Genomic DNA, 18102 nt, shown 5'->3' with positions numbered 1-18102 from the left:
TGTTATGAGTGTCCGGCACCAAATCTAGGAAAAACCCCAAATTTCAGGTGTAAATTCACACAAATCTGTGTTCTATGCTTGCACGCGCGAACACCCGGTAAAATAAGGGCCTAATTCTTCAAGATATTAAATATATCAAAAAATGTATTTAAAAAATGACGGAATAACCCTGGCCATTGACCTTTGCATGTCACGCTGCTCGTCACCTATTGCCTAGGCCGTCGCGTCCAGACCGCCTAGTCCCCGCAGTCTATTAGCCGTCGAGTTGACCAGCCTCAACAAGCCCGCCAATCTATCACGCCTGTGGCAGAACTTACCGCAAATGCCGCCTATTGGTCACAATGATGGCAACTATACTGCAAAAGCAGTGACTGTCGGTCACGACTGCTTGCACCGATTCTCATGCTCTGATACCAGTTTGAAGAGTACGAGCAAAAGCAAAGAGAGTATGCACGTCATTCAAGGTGCAACAGCAGTTGAGTAAACAATGAGTGTGAGAGTGAGAGTCGACAAATAGGTGTGTACCAATGTGATACACACAAAGAATAAAAGAATGTATTTATACTTAGGGTACAGTACACTTACACCCGCAAGGGTGAGTTCACATGTGTAAAGTAATATACACACAAGTAGTATAAGGGCCTTTACACCCAACACTACTAAACCCTAATTTCTACTATAAATTAGGGTTTACAGTAGAGATTCACCCAAAATCTCCACCTCCAATGGTTGGATTGCTGTAAAATTGGCAGCAAAAAAGAAAAATGACTAGAGAAAGAAAGTGAATGCTATAGTCACAAGAATTTAGTGAAACTGAGCTGTTGAACCAATTTTCCAGCCCCAAATGAATTCACCAACAACAAAGGGAGCATCAAAGGCTATAATCCTCAAGAGAATGTGCATCAACCACGATCACCAACTTCACCTAGTCTGGAAAATGTAACCACCTTCACCAAAATGGTCTCCAATGGCTGAGAAATGGCCCCAAAAGCAAGCAACAACAGCCCAACCTCTCTTCCCAACAGCTTCAAAATGCAAAAACGAGATTTCCTTCTCCCTTCAGCCCCAATTCAGCTTTTCCAAACTTACACGGGCAAGTTTTGCTAAGTGGCAACCTTCTAAATTGAATTTTCAGCATTATTCACATTATTATATTAATTTTCAATCTAAAATTACTAAAAATTAATATAATAATTAATTCAATGCTCCAAAAAATAATCTGACCAGCCAATAATTAAATTGGCTAGGCCACTTTATCTCTGGAGTTTCCATGTGCCATTCTTGACTATCAAATCAGCATTAAGTACCATCAAACGCCACATCTCTAGTGTTACCAATTGACACTTATGGTCAAATAAATGACTTAGACCAATAATTGATACCAAATACCACATAGTATCTGTGAGACATAACTAATTACAACTTTTGCCTTTGACATCCGTTGATTCCCTCGAGCCTCAGGCTCATTAATTTACACTAACCTTGGCTACACCTCACGTATACAACATTTACTTAAATATATGATTAAAAATTAATCCACATGTAAAATGAGGCTTGCAAAAATACATATCCTCATGACAGCCCTTCCCCTTCAAATCCATGCAATCATTCCCAATTGCACCACCAAATGCATCAAAAGCAAAGTACTACATCGAAATTTCCACAAAGCATCATAATCAACATAACATTGTACACTACTACTCAATGATTCTATATGCCCAACACATGCTGAAAATTACCAACCAACATAACATGCGCAAATGCTCTACAAAATTGGGTTCAAATGCTTGCTATCATTTTTAGGATTTGGCATGTTACAAAGTTCATTCACAATTTTGAACACTCTACAACTAGTTGGAGGCCACCAATGAAGGTGTCAAGGCTGTTGTGCACCCATGGACCAATTATGTTGCAAAAATTTGCTGAAATACAGCCATCTGTAATAACCAATTTTGAGCATATTTCAGTAATCTAAAGAAATACCAAAAGGGACGCCAAGCTTTGGGGCCAACAAGTATAAATGTGTGGTACAAGAGCACTCTAGCTCCAAAGTGTGGAGTTTTCTTGCTGAATTTATTGTTAAGCTGAATTATGTGTTTGCTAAAATGAGGTCTACTGCTCTTTGGGCTTCCAAAGGCCGGTTTCAAAATGTAATCACCAAGTAATGCTAATCATCTCATACTAGCCAATGTGAACGCAAACCAAACCACTAAAAAAGAAATGTACAAGCTGAAAACCAACCAGCCAGTGTGAACACACCTAAAACACATTAAAAAGAAATGCATGCTATAAAAGACATGCTAGACTAAGTGTCAAATCTCCTAATGTCCTTGTTTGACTCAGACTGAGGCTCATAAGTAAGAGATGACTGTGTAAGACACTATATGTTGCAGTATATTGGATGTTGGATGTAAAGGCCCTTTACGCGCTCTCTCGTGTATATATTATTTCACACATGTAAACCCACCCTAATGGGTGTAAGTGTACCGTATCCTAGTATAAATATATTATTTCATTCTTTGTGTGTAAGTGTACCGTACCCTAAGTATAAATATATTCTTTCATTCTTTGTGTGTACCACACTGGTATGCATACTGCCTATGTAGTTTGGGAAAAGCTTAAGGCTACTTATGAGAATACAACTCCTGTCAATCAGGTACATCTCATGCAACTTGAAGCTTGATGAGTCCAAACCTGCTTCAAAGCATTTGAATACTTTCACTGGTATTTTGAGTCAGTTACAGGATGCAGGTTTGCCAACCTTTACTCCTAAATTGAGGGTTATCTTCTTGCTCATGACCTTGCCCGATTCATGGCAAGCATTGGTTGTGTCATTGAGCAATAACCCCAACTTGACATTTGATGGTGTGCGTAGTTCTATTCTGAATGAAGAGATTAGATGCAAGGCAAGTGGGGAAAACAATGGATCAGCCTACAATGTAAGAGGAAGACCTGAAAAAATGTATAATGTTGCAAATAAAAACAAAAAACGCAGCAAAAGCAAGGAAAAACAGCAAGATATAACTTGTTATCAATGTGGTCACAAAGGGTATAAAAAGCCTGATTGCAGGTACTTTAAAAATGAACAAGAACGAAAGAAGCAGGCTAATGCAAAAGGCAAAAAGAATGACAAGGATGGTAGCTCCACCCCTAAAGAGATAGAAAAAGCAAATGCGGTATCTAGTGTTGTTATTGAGAAGATAGAAGATGATAAAGATGCTGATTTGCAGGTTGCATTTTCAGATCTGCTTGCTATGACAGTGGAGAACATGTATATCACTAAAACGGATGTGATAAATGCTTTGTTTGTCAGCTCATGTTTGTCACAATCGTGGATTGTTAACAACGGTGTTTCTTTTCATGTAACTCCATCTCTAGAGTGTTTTTCTACTTACGGGAAAGGTAATCTTGGAAAAGTCTACCTTGGCAACAATCATGCATGTGATATTAAAGGAATGGGCACCATACACATGGCTCTAGAAAATGGTCAGGAATTGATTCTTCATGATGTTAGGTATGTTCTTGGCATCAAGAAGAGCTTGCATTCTGTTGGGCAGCTTGACAGCAAAGGTTACTTCACTACTTTTGGTGGTGGCATGTGGAAAATACAAAAAGGATCTATGCTAGTCACTAGAGGTGGTAAAAGGGGACTCTGTATTATCTCTACTGCAAGGCACTTCCTGGAAAGTTTATTACAGTTGTTGAAGTACAGTCACACATGGAGTTATGGCACAAGCGTCTTGGACATATGAGCCAAAAGGGTTTGCAAGCACTCTCTTCACTTGGAAGAGTTGATGTGAAAAGTTCAAAGCTTGAATTTTGTGATGATTGTATTTTGGTAAACATGTAAAGAGTCCCTACTCTCATGGAGCCTCTAGGAAGGCATGTATTTTGGATCTAGTCCATTTTGATGTTTGCACCATGCCAATAAAAACTCATAGTGGTTTCCGTTATTTTGTATCTTTTATTGATGACCACTCTGAGAAGCTATGGGTTTACTTGCTTAAGTAGAAAAGTGAGGCATTGGATGCTTTTAAAAGGTTTTATGCATTGGTTAATACTCAAAAAGGCCTAAAGTTAAAATGCATAAGAACAGATAATGGGCAAGAGTATGTATCTAAAGAATTCAATAAGTTTTGTGGTGACAATGGAAACGAGAGCTTATAGCTCCTTACAATCCATCCTCTAATGGTGTGGCTAGGCGAATGAATCGCACGTTATGTGAGAAGATTCAATGCATATTGTCCACAGCTAATCTCTCACAATTGTTTTGGGGAGACGCACTTAAAACCGCGGTGCATATATGCAACCGATCTCCACATCGTGCACTTGACAGTCGCATTTTTTAAGAAGTTTGGTCTAGCAAACCTGCTTCATATGACCACTTTAGAGTCTTTGATTGCGAATGCTATGTACATGTACTTGTTAATAGCAGAACCAAACTTGATATGAAATCTCATAGAGGCATCTTCATGGGTTATGGAGATGAAGGTAAAATGGGCTATCGAGTTTGGGTTCGAAGTATAAAAAAGGTGTTACCCAGCCGGGATGTGATATTCAATGAGTCAAAGCTGCTGAAAAATGTCACATCTAATGACTCAGACAAAAAGAAAGTTAAATTTCAGTATGATCAGTTGCTAGAGCAGCCATCAACCACTCAAAATTCAGCTCCTTTTGATGCTGATTATGACAATCAACGTATCATCATTGAGCCAAATGAAAATGGGCAGCAAGGGGAGACTGAACATCAGCTTGAGCACCAAAATCAGCATGCTGAAAATGAATTACAGCAGCCTGAAATTGTATTACAGCAACCTAAACATGCAGTTCAGCAGCCAAACAATGAAGTCATTGACATTCCCTTGGATGTAGATCCACTACCTGATAACAGAGATCATTGGGTAAGAAGGTCTACACGTGTTAGAAGACCTATATAAAGATTTGATCCTTCTTTGGACTGCATTTTTCTCACAGATGAAGGTAAGCCTCTTACGTATAAAGAAGCCTTATCATGTGAGTTAAAGAAAAAGTGGGAGCTAGCTATGCAAGAAGAAATGAAGTCATTGTATCAGAATGATACTTGGGATTTGATTATATTGCCCAAGGATAGAAAAGCCATTCTTAACAAATGGGTCTATAAAATAAAATGTGTGGATGGCAAACCCAAATACAAAGCCAGACTTGTGGCTAAGGGCTATACACAAAAGGAGGGCATTGATTTTCACGAAGTGTTTTTTCCTGTTGTCAAAATGATCACTCTTCGAGTGTTATTTGCCATTGTAGCATCTATGGATCTTGAACTTGATTAGATGGATGTTAGAATTGCATTTCTGCATGGTGATCTAGAAGAAGAGTTGTATATGAAACAGCCCGAAGACTCTGTTATACATGGAAAGGATCATTTCGTATGTAAGCTTAAGAGAAGCTTGTATGGTTTGAAACTAGCTCCTAGACAATGGTATAAAAAGCTTGATGCCTTCATGCTCTCATATGGTTTTAAAAGGAGTAGTGCAAATCACTGCTTATATATTAAGAAGGCTAATGATGGAAGCCTTATTATACTTGTGCTTTATGTGGATGATATGCTTATTGCTAGTAAGCATAAAAGCTAGATTAATGCATTGAAAAGACAGCTGAATTCAGCCTTTTCTATGAAGGATTTGGGTGCAATTGATCATATTTTGGGCATGCATGTCACACGAGATAGAGAGCAACAACTCTTATTTCTCTCACAAGAAAACTACATCAACAAAGTACTTGATCGTTTTTCTATGTCTAATGCTAAGCCTCTTGGTGTACATTTTCCACCCTACCTTAAGCTTAGCAAAGCAGATTGCACAAAAGATGACAAGGCAGCCAATACCATGAAGGGTGTTCCCTATGCTTCAACTTGTGGTTCACTCATGTATGCTATGGTTGCTACTAGACCTGACATTGCTTATGCAGTGGGAGTTGTAAGCAGGTTCATGTCAAATCCTAGCAAAGCACATTGGGAAGCAGTGAGATGTATCTTATGGTACCTTAAGGGCACACAAAGAAAATGTATTTGCTATGGCAAGGGTACGTTGGATCTGCAGGGATATTGTGATGCAGACATGGCAGGTGACTTGGATACTTGCAAATCTACTAGCGGGTATATCTTTACCTTGACCAGTGGGGCAATTTCTTAGTGCTCTAGATTGCAAAAAATAGTAGCACTCTCTACCGCTGAAGCTGAGTATATTTCAGCCACTGAGGCTTCAAAAGAAGCAATTTGGCTTGGTCGTTTGGTCAAGGATTTTGGGCTGCCCACCAAAACACATATACTTAGATGTGATAGCCAGAGCGTTGTATGCTTGGCTAAGAATGCCATGTGTCATGCACGTACCAAACATTTTGATGTTCGGTATCATTTTATCAGACATGTTCTGGATGATGGTCTAGTCACCCTAACTAAGATCAAATCACAAGATAACCCTGCAGATGTTCTCACTAAAAGTCTTGCAAAGGCTCCACATGAGCATTGCATTAGACTTGTGGGAGTTGATTAAAGGTTCGCTTAGGATCTTTAAGTGGGAGGTTGTTGGGTGTAAAGGCCCTTTACGTGCTCTCCCGTGTATATATTACTTCACACATGTGAACCCACCCTAACAAGTGTAAGTGTACTGTACCCTAAATATATTCTTTCATTCTTTGTGTGTACCACACTAGTACACACCCATCCGACAACTCACTCTCTATCCCTAGCAAACATTGTTTAGCTCTGAGTCCTTGAACTCCTCGATTACTGTGCCTGCTCTCAGCTTTCTTTCTCGATCTGCTTTCGCTTCGACTCGGCATTGGTAACTACAATGAGAGCAGATGTATGAACAAATATGGCGTAGGAATGGCCAATGTTGCAAGTGTCATTTGGCGAAATGTATTTAAGTTTGAATGCCTTTTGGTTGCACTTACATGTAATCGAGAATACTTATCAATAGTAAGGATTCAATAGTTGAGGCCCATTACAAATAAATTATTTAATGTGCAAGTGCAAAGCACACATTTAAATAATCAAGGATTTTTCAATCGTGGTGCCAAAAGTTTAAAAAAAAGTTATTACATCTGAGCAAGAGCCCAAATTTTGGGCCAAGATACCAAAATTAATAATTGAATGATTATTTTATGCTTTTTCTAGTCGTAAAACAACCTTCAAAGGTCTTTGAGAAAGTTCATCTCCTCTCATCAAGAGGAATTTCAAGTTCCTAGAGACATGTTAGTTGCTCACCTACATCCTTTTCTAAATAAATTCCAACTACAAACAAAGTGGCAATTTTCATTGCTATCTAAGCAACATTTGCGATAACAAACTCCAAATGATCAAGATAATCTCTAATGCACATTCTTTACTCATCTCTAATTCCAAGATCAAATGGGATGTTTCAAATTTTATCCAAGAACATGTGTGCATAGAGATGTGGCCCCTCACAACATCCATTCTAATCATGTCGAATGGTAAAATCAAAGAAAATCAAGGCTGATAAACCTTTGATTTTCCCCAACTTTTGAGCATTCCTCAATGTTCAAAATTTATCCCCTCTCCTTGTATCTACACATAAATCATGCCAAAGCTTTTGGTATGTCAAGCTGACCTTTTGGAAATTCAAAAGTCACATATTCTTTTTGATAGCAATTGAAGCATCTTCTTTCTTGAACATCCCAACTACCTAGTTCTACCCCAAAGGCTGCTTTGATGCTCCAAAATCCTTCCTCTCCTACCAAGATTTTGTCCTTTCTCTTTTGACCATCTAAAGTCGTTTCTAGCATCCATCTCATATCCTGTAGCTCAAAACTAAGGGATGAATCCACAAACTCCTTTAAAGTAGCTTGGGATGAGACACTATAGTGAGGAAGAAATCGACCTTGAGTGACAAGTCCATCAACCCAAATTGACTAGATCAAAACTTATCCTAGTGTTCTCTATAAATTCTAGTGTACAAGCTGCACCTTGAAAGTTACATGCTCCATGAATGACTTCACATTTTCTTCTCTTTTTTGTGGTGGCCAATGCAACTCTTTTCTTGGAAGAAGTTGATCCGTGAACAATATATCTAGATTCTTACTTTTGTCCCAAGTCTTAGGCTCTTGGTGCAAAATATGCAAGTTCATAAATCAATTGAAAGCCAACCTTGTTAATTACCTTACACCTTTGAATCTTCAATGTAGATCTTTCATATAATGCAAGCTAAAACTATCAAAAAAAAATTTCACAATCCCATCATAATCGGATAGTTTTCTAGCCTTTTAACCCATCTTGAATCATTCAAATTGTTGTCCACCAAATATAACAGTAGAAGTAGTATAACACTCCATCTTGGAAACAAATAATAATAGGTTAATATTGTTGCATAGCCTACGACATTGGAGGTAACAAATTGAAGACTCACGTTGCTCTTGCTAATGCTCCCCATCCCTCCTCTTGTAGAAGAAAGCACTAGCTATTTCCTTCCTCCCAACTCTCATAGTTTGCCAATGGAGTAAGGGATCGCTATACAAATTTCTCCTCTCTCATGGGGATGATGACAATTTCTAATGTCAAAAATTTTGAGCTACAAGATATAGGCAAGTCTAATGTCAGTTCGAACTTTAGCAGGTTTCATGTCCTTCTTCACCACGCAATTAGTTGACTAAGAAATAAGCTACAACACGTTTTCAAGATCCAAACAATGCTCCAACACTTTCAAACAAGGAAGCTTAAGCATTTGTCATCAGGAGAAGTTGCTAAATGTCAAAGAGGGCCACTACTTTCTCATAAATCTAAAGCTTTGCTCTCCATGGCTCTTTGACATGCAAGAGAATTCTCTACTTGAAAAGGAGGTTGTTTTCTTAATTCTTTTGGGAATGGAAAGTTTTCTAAAATGCTCTCTTCTAAAGACTCACGGTTCCCTTTTGTTAGCTAAGGATTCTCTTTCTCTTGCATAGGATTGGAAAATGCTCAAGCATTACATGTGCATGCATATGCATATGCTCATGGAATGGCTAGTATAGCTAGAGAATACCAAGCACAACAAACTACTGCAAACCCTGCTGAAAGAAGTGGCTAGGAACAAGCAAAAGAGCTAAGCATGTCAATAAAGAGATCCTTTTAAAACCTTCAAGGAGTAATTCTCACTGAATCTCTCCTTCGTGATGGATTCTCTCAAAATTGGTCTTTTGTAGGAGGTTGGCAGAAAAGAATCTTATTATATTTTGCAGAAGGTTGAGTCCATATGTTCAAAGATTAAAAATGAAAGAGCCTCATTGCCTTGCTAAAAGGACTAGGGTAATGCAAGCATATGCTGAGCATGTCATTAGGTATCCCTCAAAAGAAAACCTTTATTTCAGCTGAAAGATGGCCTCTAGAAGCGCTATGCTTTCCGACAAACTTGTTCTGAAAACTACTTTTCAGAGAAACTTATTCTGAAAACATATGATGATAGGATCTTTAATCAACCGTCATACAATTTTAGACTGTATTTGTTGTTAACATGAACATTAGAGATCACTCCTGTCTAAGTTGTGCAGTTGTGATCTTCTAACTAAAAGTATACACTTGGTGATAACTGATGTTATTCCTCTCTTTGGGGACTGGTTAAGCGCAAAAGCAACAAGACAGTGGCATTGACCATTTTGAAAGAAGGATGATGTACAGAATGATGCCTTCTTAAGTGAAACTTAACAGGCTCTTATTTCATACTTTCCACTTATTGGAAACAATACAACTGACAGATTCTGCAAGTACCTCTAATGCTGCATTCTTCCGTTTCTCATACAGCTTGTCGGAGAGGTTCCTGAAAACCGCAGCTGGCAGGAGGGATGTCACATCCGACATTATGAAGTTGTTGGGGAGGGATCAGCCTGCGACAGCATTAAGGTTTCACGATAAAGATCGAGGGGCTGTCGAAAGCTGCAAGGTTGGGCGAGTGGCACCAGATGCTGATAAAATCCTGTAGGACCAAGTGTGGCGTCACGTCTGATACGACTGCCAATGCCAAGCTAAACATCCTCCATTTGAGTGACGCAAGGTAAACATCCGACCATAATCAGCCACTGAGAAACTCATCTCAAGCCCATCATTGGACTCAGAAAAGCTCTGTCTGGACGCCTGTGGGATCAAATTTGAGGGAAAAGGGCGTGCGCCAATAGAGACAACCCTGTGCTCTTCCTCCTCCTCCTCTGCAGAGAAGCCCCTGCCCTTGCCTGTGCTCTCAGTCACAAGAGAGAGAGCAGAGAGAGTCGCAGGGGACAGCAAAATCCGAGGCCCCCAATCGAGGCCTTGGATGGATCAGGCGCAGGTCACCGTCCAAAATTTCATGCCTCGCATCAGGCGCCTGCATCTTCCGCGTGAATTCCTTCTCGCGCAGTCGCGAGAGTATTTTATAAATGTGTCATAAGGCTCGTCTCAGTTCACAACTGTGACTGCTGGGCTGCTTCTCTCTTTTTCCTCCGTCGTATCATGTATGGGTCTTCGATTCTTGCATAATCTCTCCATCTTTTTCTCTTTTAACTTCTCTCTCATATGGGTCTTTGATTCTACTATTCTAGCATAATCTCTATCAAACACCATATCCCCCGGGGGGGCTCTTCCACTTCATGGTTAAGATGACGCTAGGCCTAGGTTGCACTTCGTTTGGTGCTAGGAACTAGGCTCAATGATGTGCAAAGCAGCCACACATAGGCACAAGAAAGACAAAGACTATCGACAATGACATGAAGGGTGAGTTGGTAAGCGAGGCATGTGTGTGAGCAAAGGGCTAAGTTCAATCCCAAGGATGAACCAATCTTAATTTGCCTCATCCCTATTGGAGGCCTTGGCACCTTAATAAAATATCATGCTACAAAAGAGAGAGTGAGTGAGTGAGTGAGAGTTATTGAGATTAGATAGATCATATTAACATAAACCAAAGTGGCCTATGAGACCCAACAAAAACAATCATGATTCTAATGCATACATCGCCTGGACAAAAGAAAGGAAAAGGTGCCTAAGTTAGAGCTACCAACTTTAGAGCAAACTTGCACTCTACTACTAAGTAGGAAAACTTTTGTCCGAGCAAATTTCTAGTATCTCAAGAATGTTGGTTTGGCAAATCACATGAGCATCATATGCATCTATTTGACTATTCTCTTGTGCCATTGGTGTCATAGCATCGTTAATTTGTTGAGTTGCTTGAGTCAAGTAATCTATTATTTTGCCACTCATTTTGTGAAGAATATGTCAAACTTAATGTTTTGTCTTAAGATAGCACATTTAGACTTATCCATGTCCTTATCTTTGTAGCCTACTTTCTACAATGAAAGTTTTGTATGGGATATGTTTTTAGTGTTTGTGGTGGATGAACTAGCCAATTACCACCATCTTTGTGAGCCAACATAGAATAGCCTTTTATTCGTAGTATCTAGGCAATACACATCTAATGATTTAGTTTTTGAAACGTGTAAGATACATAAGACATGTAATCGTTGTAAGATAGGGATTTTGCTCCCAAAAAGATTTAGCTTAAAGCTATAAATCTTTTTCTAGTAGTTAAACTTGTTTAGGTGTCTAATACTATACTTTTAATGAAGTTAGGAGATCCACACATTTTTTAAAGCTTCAACGATATTGATTACTTTTGTTAAGGAAATTGAACATGGTGACACCATATATTAACCAATCAATTCTTGAAATTATAATCCATTTAGTTTCATTTTATTGCATTGAAAAGAGCAACCACATCATGCATGCATATTAAAGAATACATAGGCATATGTTATGGGAAAAGTTATTTCGGATCAATGATAAGGAAATTTGGTGAAACATTCACATGATGTTGGAGCACCTAAATTTACATTGATGGCACTTGCTACAAATTGATGAGAGCATATACTTGAGAAAACATGAAAATCTTCATTATTGAACTCTTGTCCTAATTGAAGAACATTATGATCAACCCATCGAAATGAAAATTTTATAAGTGTTTGGAAATGGTGACCCTTTGATGCTTTCTAAGTGAACAATGGGGTTTTGCACAAACCTACTTTATGCCTTATACCCTCATTTATTATACCTTTCATAAGCAGTGCTTGATGATGAAAGTAAGCATACACAAAAATCATTGCCGATAACAAATCACCAATTCATAGGAAAACATTGCTACTTGAAACATATCATAATGTAATTTTCAAACAAATGCTATATTATAGAATCATGTGGTAAAGTAAGGATGAATGGTTGGAAGATAATTAGGCAAATGCCTAGGATTTTTGTGAGAGACAACAAAAGTTATGAGGGATCATGGTCTTAATAGGGTGAGATTGTTACAAATCTCTTATGTAACAGTGGAAATAATGTTAGTCCATGCATGTTGATAGAATGGTGAAAGGGAGAAGACAATCTTTAGGATATATTATTGAAAGGTTTTCGAAGGGTGCCATGTGGTGGACATTGAACAACCCTCGAAACTCCCCCCCTCCCTCTCCCCCCTCTCTATGTGCACACGTACTAGTGTTTCCCGCACCTTTTGCCACCACCAGCTCACCTGTCCATACCCATTGTGTAGCATGCCACCCTTCCCACTAGCCACCACCTATTGTACTTGTTGCTCATTGTGTGTCACTCCTACTTGACACTTGCACCTTCTATGCTATTTGCTTCACTTGCCTACACTTCTCGAGCTTGCACCCAACAAAGAGTTCTTTATCGATAGCATTGTGTGGTCCATAATCCACAACTCAAATGTCTAGAAGGTTGCCTTAAATTGATCACATAGACAATGGACTCACACTATGGGTAAGCCATGGCTACCTTATTGTAGGTCGGCACCTCTAATAGAACATATCCAGTTGATCTTCATTAGTATGTCCATCAATTCAATAACTAAAAATGCATTTCAATCATATTGGGCATCACCATAGTCCATGATGGCTATGGGTCCACCTGAATGCTTTTGAAGCATAGAGGGAGGGAGACCTATAGGCTACAGAGGTGCCCAAGCTGGGAGGAGACCTCCCCCCCCCTCTGCAACCCTAGTAGAGCTAGTGATGTAGCTATGACTAATATCAAGCATCCACAGGAGGAGGCTTGGATCACCAACATTAGGTTAGATTCAAAAGCATTTAGGTGGATCCAATAGCTATCAGGGCTTGCGGTGGTGCTAGGTATGGTGAACGTTTTTTTTTAATTTCAATTTGAATCAACAAATGCACTAACAATGATAAGCTTAATCAGTTGTGTCTAAATTTCCAAGGGCCTACAATGAGGTAAAGGCCTACTTCTAATGCAAGCCCATCGTCTTTGAGCAATTCGAGGCAACCTTCCAAGCAATTGAGCTATGCATCATGAACTCCATGGTGTTGCTAATGAGGAGCTCTTTGCTCGGTGTGTGGACTTGGGAGGTGCAAGTGGTTGGTGCTAATGGCATTGGAGGTGTGAGTGACTAGCAAAAGTAGCACCTTTGTGGGTGGCATGTGGTAGGAAGCATAGCAAGTTGTAGGTTGGGCAACGAGAGGCAAGCTAGTAGTGCTAAGAGGTGCGAAAAAAAAATGCGCACACACACACACACACACACACAAAAGGGCATCCAAGTTGGGAACGAGAGCCTCTCTTTATCTCTCTCTTTCTCTCTCATAGAGGAGTGGGTGCATGGGTTGGGGAGGTGAGGAGTCTCTTTATCTCTCTCTTTCTCTCTCACAGAGGAGTGGGTGCATAGGTCGGGGAGGAGTCTCTTTGGGGCTTTGATTCATGGATACCATCAATGTGGTCAAGTCATGTTTGCACCTATGATGTTATTTCTATATCTATTTCAAATAGTGCACATGCTCTCTCTCCATACCAATATTGCAATAAAACTTCATTTCCTCGATTTCCTTTTTAAGTTCAATTCATGGATATCACTAATGTGGTCAAGTCATGTATGAATGTATAATGTTACTTGCATATTTGAAATATTGTAGAATAAAATTCGAATGTTTATGTTGAAATACTTTTGTGTTCAAGGTTTTTTTGAAAGTCTTTTAGAAATTTATTATGTTTAATGGAATTGCTCTCATGCTATTTTGTGTGATATATAATTTAAGGTAAAGTATGATGTCTTCACATTTTAAGATGTCAAGTGTAAGATTCAACATAAATAAAACTCTTGTTGAAGAAACATGAAAATAAGGATTCGTTTTGATAGATAGCTTTTGGAAGAAAACATCATGATTACTACTTACAAGTTACAAATAGTTGTGTGTGTGTGGGGGGAGAGGAGGGGGGGACAGGGACGGGGTTGAAATGTGTGTGCATGTGTGCACATGTGATGCATCTTGGGAGTTTAGATGTACATATTTATATAAAGAGGACATCGATATGTCTTTTAAGTCAGCTTAACATTCCTTGCATGCTTGCCGCAATGAACATAGGCAACTTTACCGCAGTTTCACAAACAAAACAAAGTACTAAAGCAAAATTGCCATGCAGTACTTTGCTTCCCTTCAAGTACGATGATTGATCAAGACCTTGAGGTTGCAAATATCATGGGTAGACTGATCAAGATGATATATAGATTGATGACCTTAATATTGGCACACAAATATGATGAATATCATGAAATCCTCTCCCTTCAAAGCTAATGGTCACCATTCTCTCATAAATTACATTCTCTCTCTCTCTCTCTCTCTCTCTCTCTCTCTCTCTCTCTCTCTCTCTCTCTCTCTCTCTCTCTCTCTCTCTCTCTCTCTCTCTCTCTCTCTCTCTCTCTCTCTCTCTCATTTCAATTATAGCAAAATGTCCTTGGTCGGTTATGAGAGTCTAAAGCATGTGGTTGATTTACTTAGAAATTCATTCAACCTATTATTCCTTGGATGATGATTTTAGGACCCTTACACACTCCAAATATCCACCAAGAATTGATCTCTAAAGGCACACACGAAGATCAAGAGCAAACAATATGGGATTTGGAACTCTACGTTGCAAATTGTGCTACCAAACCAACTATGTATATGTCGCTTAGTCTTTTGTATTTGATATGATTTCACAACTTAAATGCCATGTGGTCACACAAAGTTGTTTGGATCCCTTAAATATGTTGCCCCAATTGGTCTCAACATGCCTCTCAAAGAGTCAAGGAAATACACTTTCTTTAGTATAGGTTGGAGGTGAGGAGATGAGTATTAGATGGAGGCATATCACATAATGATGTTTAAGAATATAGATGTTTCTATTTGAGATACATATTCTAAAATATATAATGGAACCTTTGCTACATGATTTTCACATATGGAAAGAATACCATTAATGGTATGCTTTTTTATAAAACACATTGTAATGAGTTTATGTTTATTTATATTTATTATTCATCACTTCAATCAAGTAACAAATCAGGGCTTTAGTTGGTTCCAATGGATAGTAGGGTTTCTTGGGTGGGAAAATCTACTCTTCTTATGCTCAAGATTTGAAGTCCAATGTGTCCAACTCTAAACAGTGCTGCATGTGTTTCATGGACCTCAATCGATTGTGTGTTTTTTGTAGTGTAGGTTATGGGAGCATACTCCATGTTTTGTCTAGGCCCATTATGAGGTTTCTTTTTGCATCTAGGACATGGGAGTGCCCTACATATTCTTTGTTGGGGTATGCCTTACATTGTAGCATGGCATGTGATAAGCATTTTCTAAACTTTGATTAACCTACAATTGTGCACTAGTTGTCTAAGTTTTCACTTTTATGCATGCACACATTATAGGCCACAAATAAAAGAGAAGACACTTGGATTAAAAATTTAGCTGCTTGCACTCATGACTCTTTTAGACCAACCCAACATTGCGTGGTAGGTGCCATCACTTGCCCTTTGAAGTCGAGGTACAAGAGGAGGAAGCTAGAACTAACTTTTATACATATACATACATATGTGTGTGTGTAGAGAGAGAGAGAGAGAGAGAGAGAGAGAGAGAGAGAGAGAGAGAGAGAGAGAGAGGGCGGGGGCACAAAGCAAGAGGGACAAGTGGATGAGTAAATTTGGTGAAATAACATAACAATACTATATATGTATGTAACTTTTTCCCATTATATACTAAAAAGATCCTTTATCTTTACAACTCAAAATGAGAGGGAGAGAGATAGTCTCATTCTTGTCATTATATACTAAGAAATGTCCTTTAACTTTACATTTGAGAGAGAGAGAGAGAGAGAGAGAGAGAGAGAGAGAGAGAGAGAGAGAGAGAGAGAGAGAGAGAGAGTGTGTGTGTGTGTGTGTGTGTGTGTGTGTGTTTATGGGCATGCAATATATCTATTTTCGAGCTCATTTTATTCATTGAAGCTGACTTATTTTAAACTATATTGACAAGTTAAAAATGATCATGTGAACTTATTTTACTCATTGTGCAAACTTTGTTACATTAGTTTTATTGTACTATATTATAAATATGTAGTGCATTTGAGTTGTCTGACTAGAATCTATTATGTATCATACCCAAACTCACTTAATAAAATATTCCCATAACTCATTAAACCCATCTCAAAATTCAAAATTATATTGTAAATTTTATTACAACACCTACACAACTTTGATAGAATAATTTGCAATAGTTTTATAAGTGATTGACTCGAAAACCCATAATCTAAGTATTCATGGTATGAAAATATTAATGTTATGGACATTATTAACATTAAATATTAGTGTTAGAACACATACTAATATTATTTGGATAGCTTGCACCTTAGCCAAGCGAAAAAAGCACCCATGTGGCCAATTTATAATATGCAATAAGTGAAATTTAGTAAAAACAATAAGAAAAGCATGAGAAATTTTTTTTTGGGAAAGCTTGAGTTAGCCTAAGATAGGACAAAACACTACAAGATACATACCTCATATTAGCATTCAAAGCGACGAAAATGTTCATAAAAAAACTTGCCTCCGTCGTCGCAAAAAATGTCGGTATTAGCGACACCATAGAACAATCGATATTATCGTCGCTATATTCGTTGCCATCTGTGTCGCTATTAGTATCACATATACGACACTGATAAAGATGCAAATAGTGACGCGTGCAGTAAATTTATGACGCTAATAGCAACGGTTATAGGGGGGAAAAATTTTGTGGCAGGGTAGCAAATAGCACTATGTGCTTTATTTGGGCCATACACAAGAGTTATAGTAAAGTGTACAATGCTTGTCTCCATGAAGGCAAAGTGTACTTGAATCCATAAGATTGATACCACTACAAGATATAGACCTTATAGCGACGTTTAAAGCGACGAAAATACAAACAACAAAATTTGCCCCCGTCGTCGCAAAAAGCGTCGTTATTTGCGACGCCATAGAATCGTCGCTATATGCATCGCTATATATGTCGCTATACGCGTCGCATTTACGACGCATATAGCGACGATTACAGAGAATTTGCAACGCTTATAGCGACGACAATAGCGACGCGTACAGTAAATTTGCGACGCAAATAGCGACGATAACATAGAAATTTTTTTTTTGTGGCAGGGCAGTTACATATAGCACTGTGTGCTGTATGAGAGCCATACAAAATAATTTCTGCACTGCTGCATACAAAGCGTTTGCAAACAAAAAGAATGTATACTGAAATCATAAAACTGATAGATGAAATAAATACATGATATCGCATAAAATGCGATTGGTAAAATCATAAAACAATATCACTAATACATGGAAAATGTCTACATAGATTGGGCGACTAAAAACTAAAGGTATGTGAGCTCTAAGGATCCAAGGGCGAGCTACAAATCCTCGTCCCCCGAAAGCTCTTCCCGCTGCAAAGGAGCATCAAACGGATTCTGCAGAAAAAGAAACAACATATCAATCCACCATATAATAATGCATTCAAATATCTCATGGTAACTACGGACAAGAAAGATGAGTGACTTACTGGACCGCCGCGTCTATACAATCGGTCGATCAATGATTTGAGGCCGTGCCTCTCTACATATCGAGTCTCAAGGCCTTGCGGATCGCGATTTGTAATGGAGTGCTGCAAAGAAAACAAAATGCTAACTGTTAGAAACATGATTGTCAGTACAAAGAATATCTCAAAAAAACAAATAAGCAAAACAAAAGAGAAACTTACAAAGTCCTCCAAATATGTCCTGTGGCCGCCACTCCCAAGATGATGTACCGATCC

The 18102-nt window shown here is 38.6% G+C and overlaps 1 protein-coding gene across 1 annotated transcript in view; it reads right to left on the bottom strand.

Annotated features, from left to right (window-relative positions):
• The window catches only part of LOC148028241 (ARM repeat superfamily protein), an 82895-nt gene extending 72414 nt beyond the window's left edge, over positions 1–10481 (bottom strand). Inside the window, exon 1 of the mRNA XM_087690024.1 lies at positions 9740–10481. Within this exon, the coding sequence (XP_087546150.1) occupies positions 9740–9829 (90 nt within the window). The 5' untranslated portion in view covers positions 9830–10481. The remainder of the gene's footprint in view (positions 1–9739) is intronic.
• Between the last annotated feature and the right edge of the window lie 7621 nt (positions 10482–18102).

The sequence above is a fragment of the Lygodium microphyllum genome, chromosome 12 (genome assembly GCF_053477565.2).
Source record: "Lygodium microphyllum isolate KBCC chromosome 12, Lygodium_microphyllum_v1.1.10, whole genome shotgun sequence".
Classification (NCBI taxonomy): domain Eukaryota; kingdom Viridiplantae; phylum Streptophyta; class Polypodiopsida; order Schizaeales; family Lygodiaceae; genus Lygodium; species Lygodium microphyllum.
Note: the sequence above shows the minus strand (reverse complement) of the source record. Positions and strands in the feature narration are given on the sequence as shown.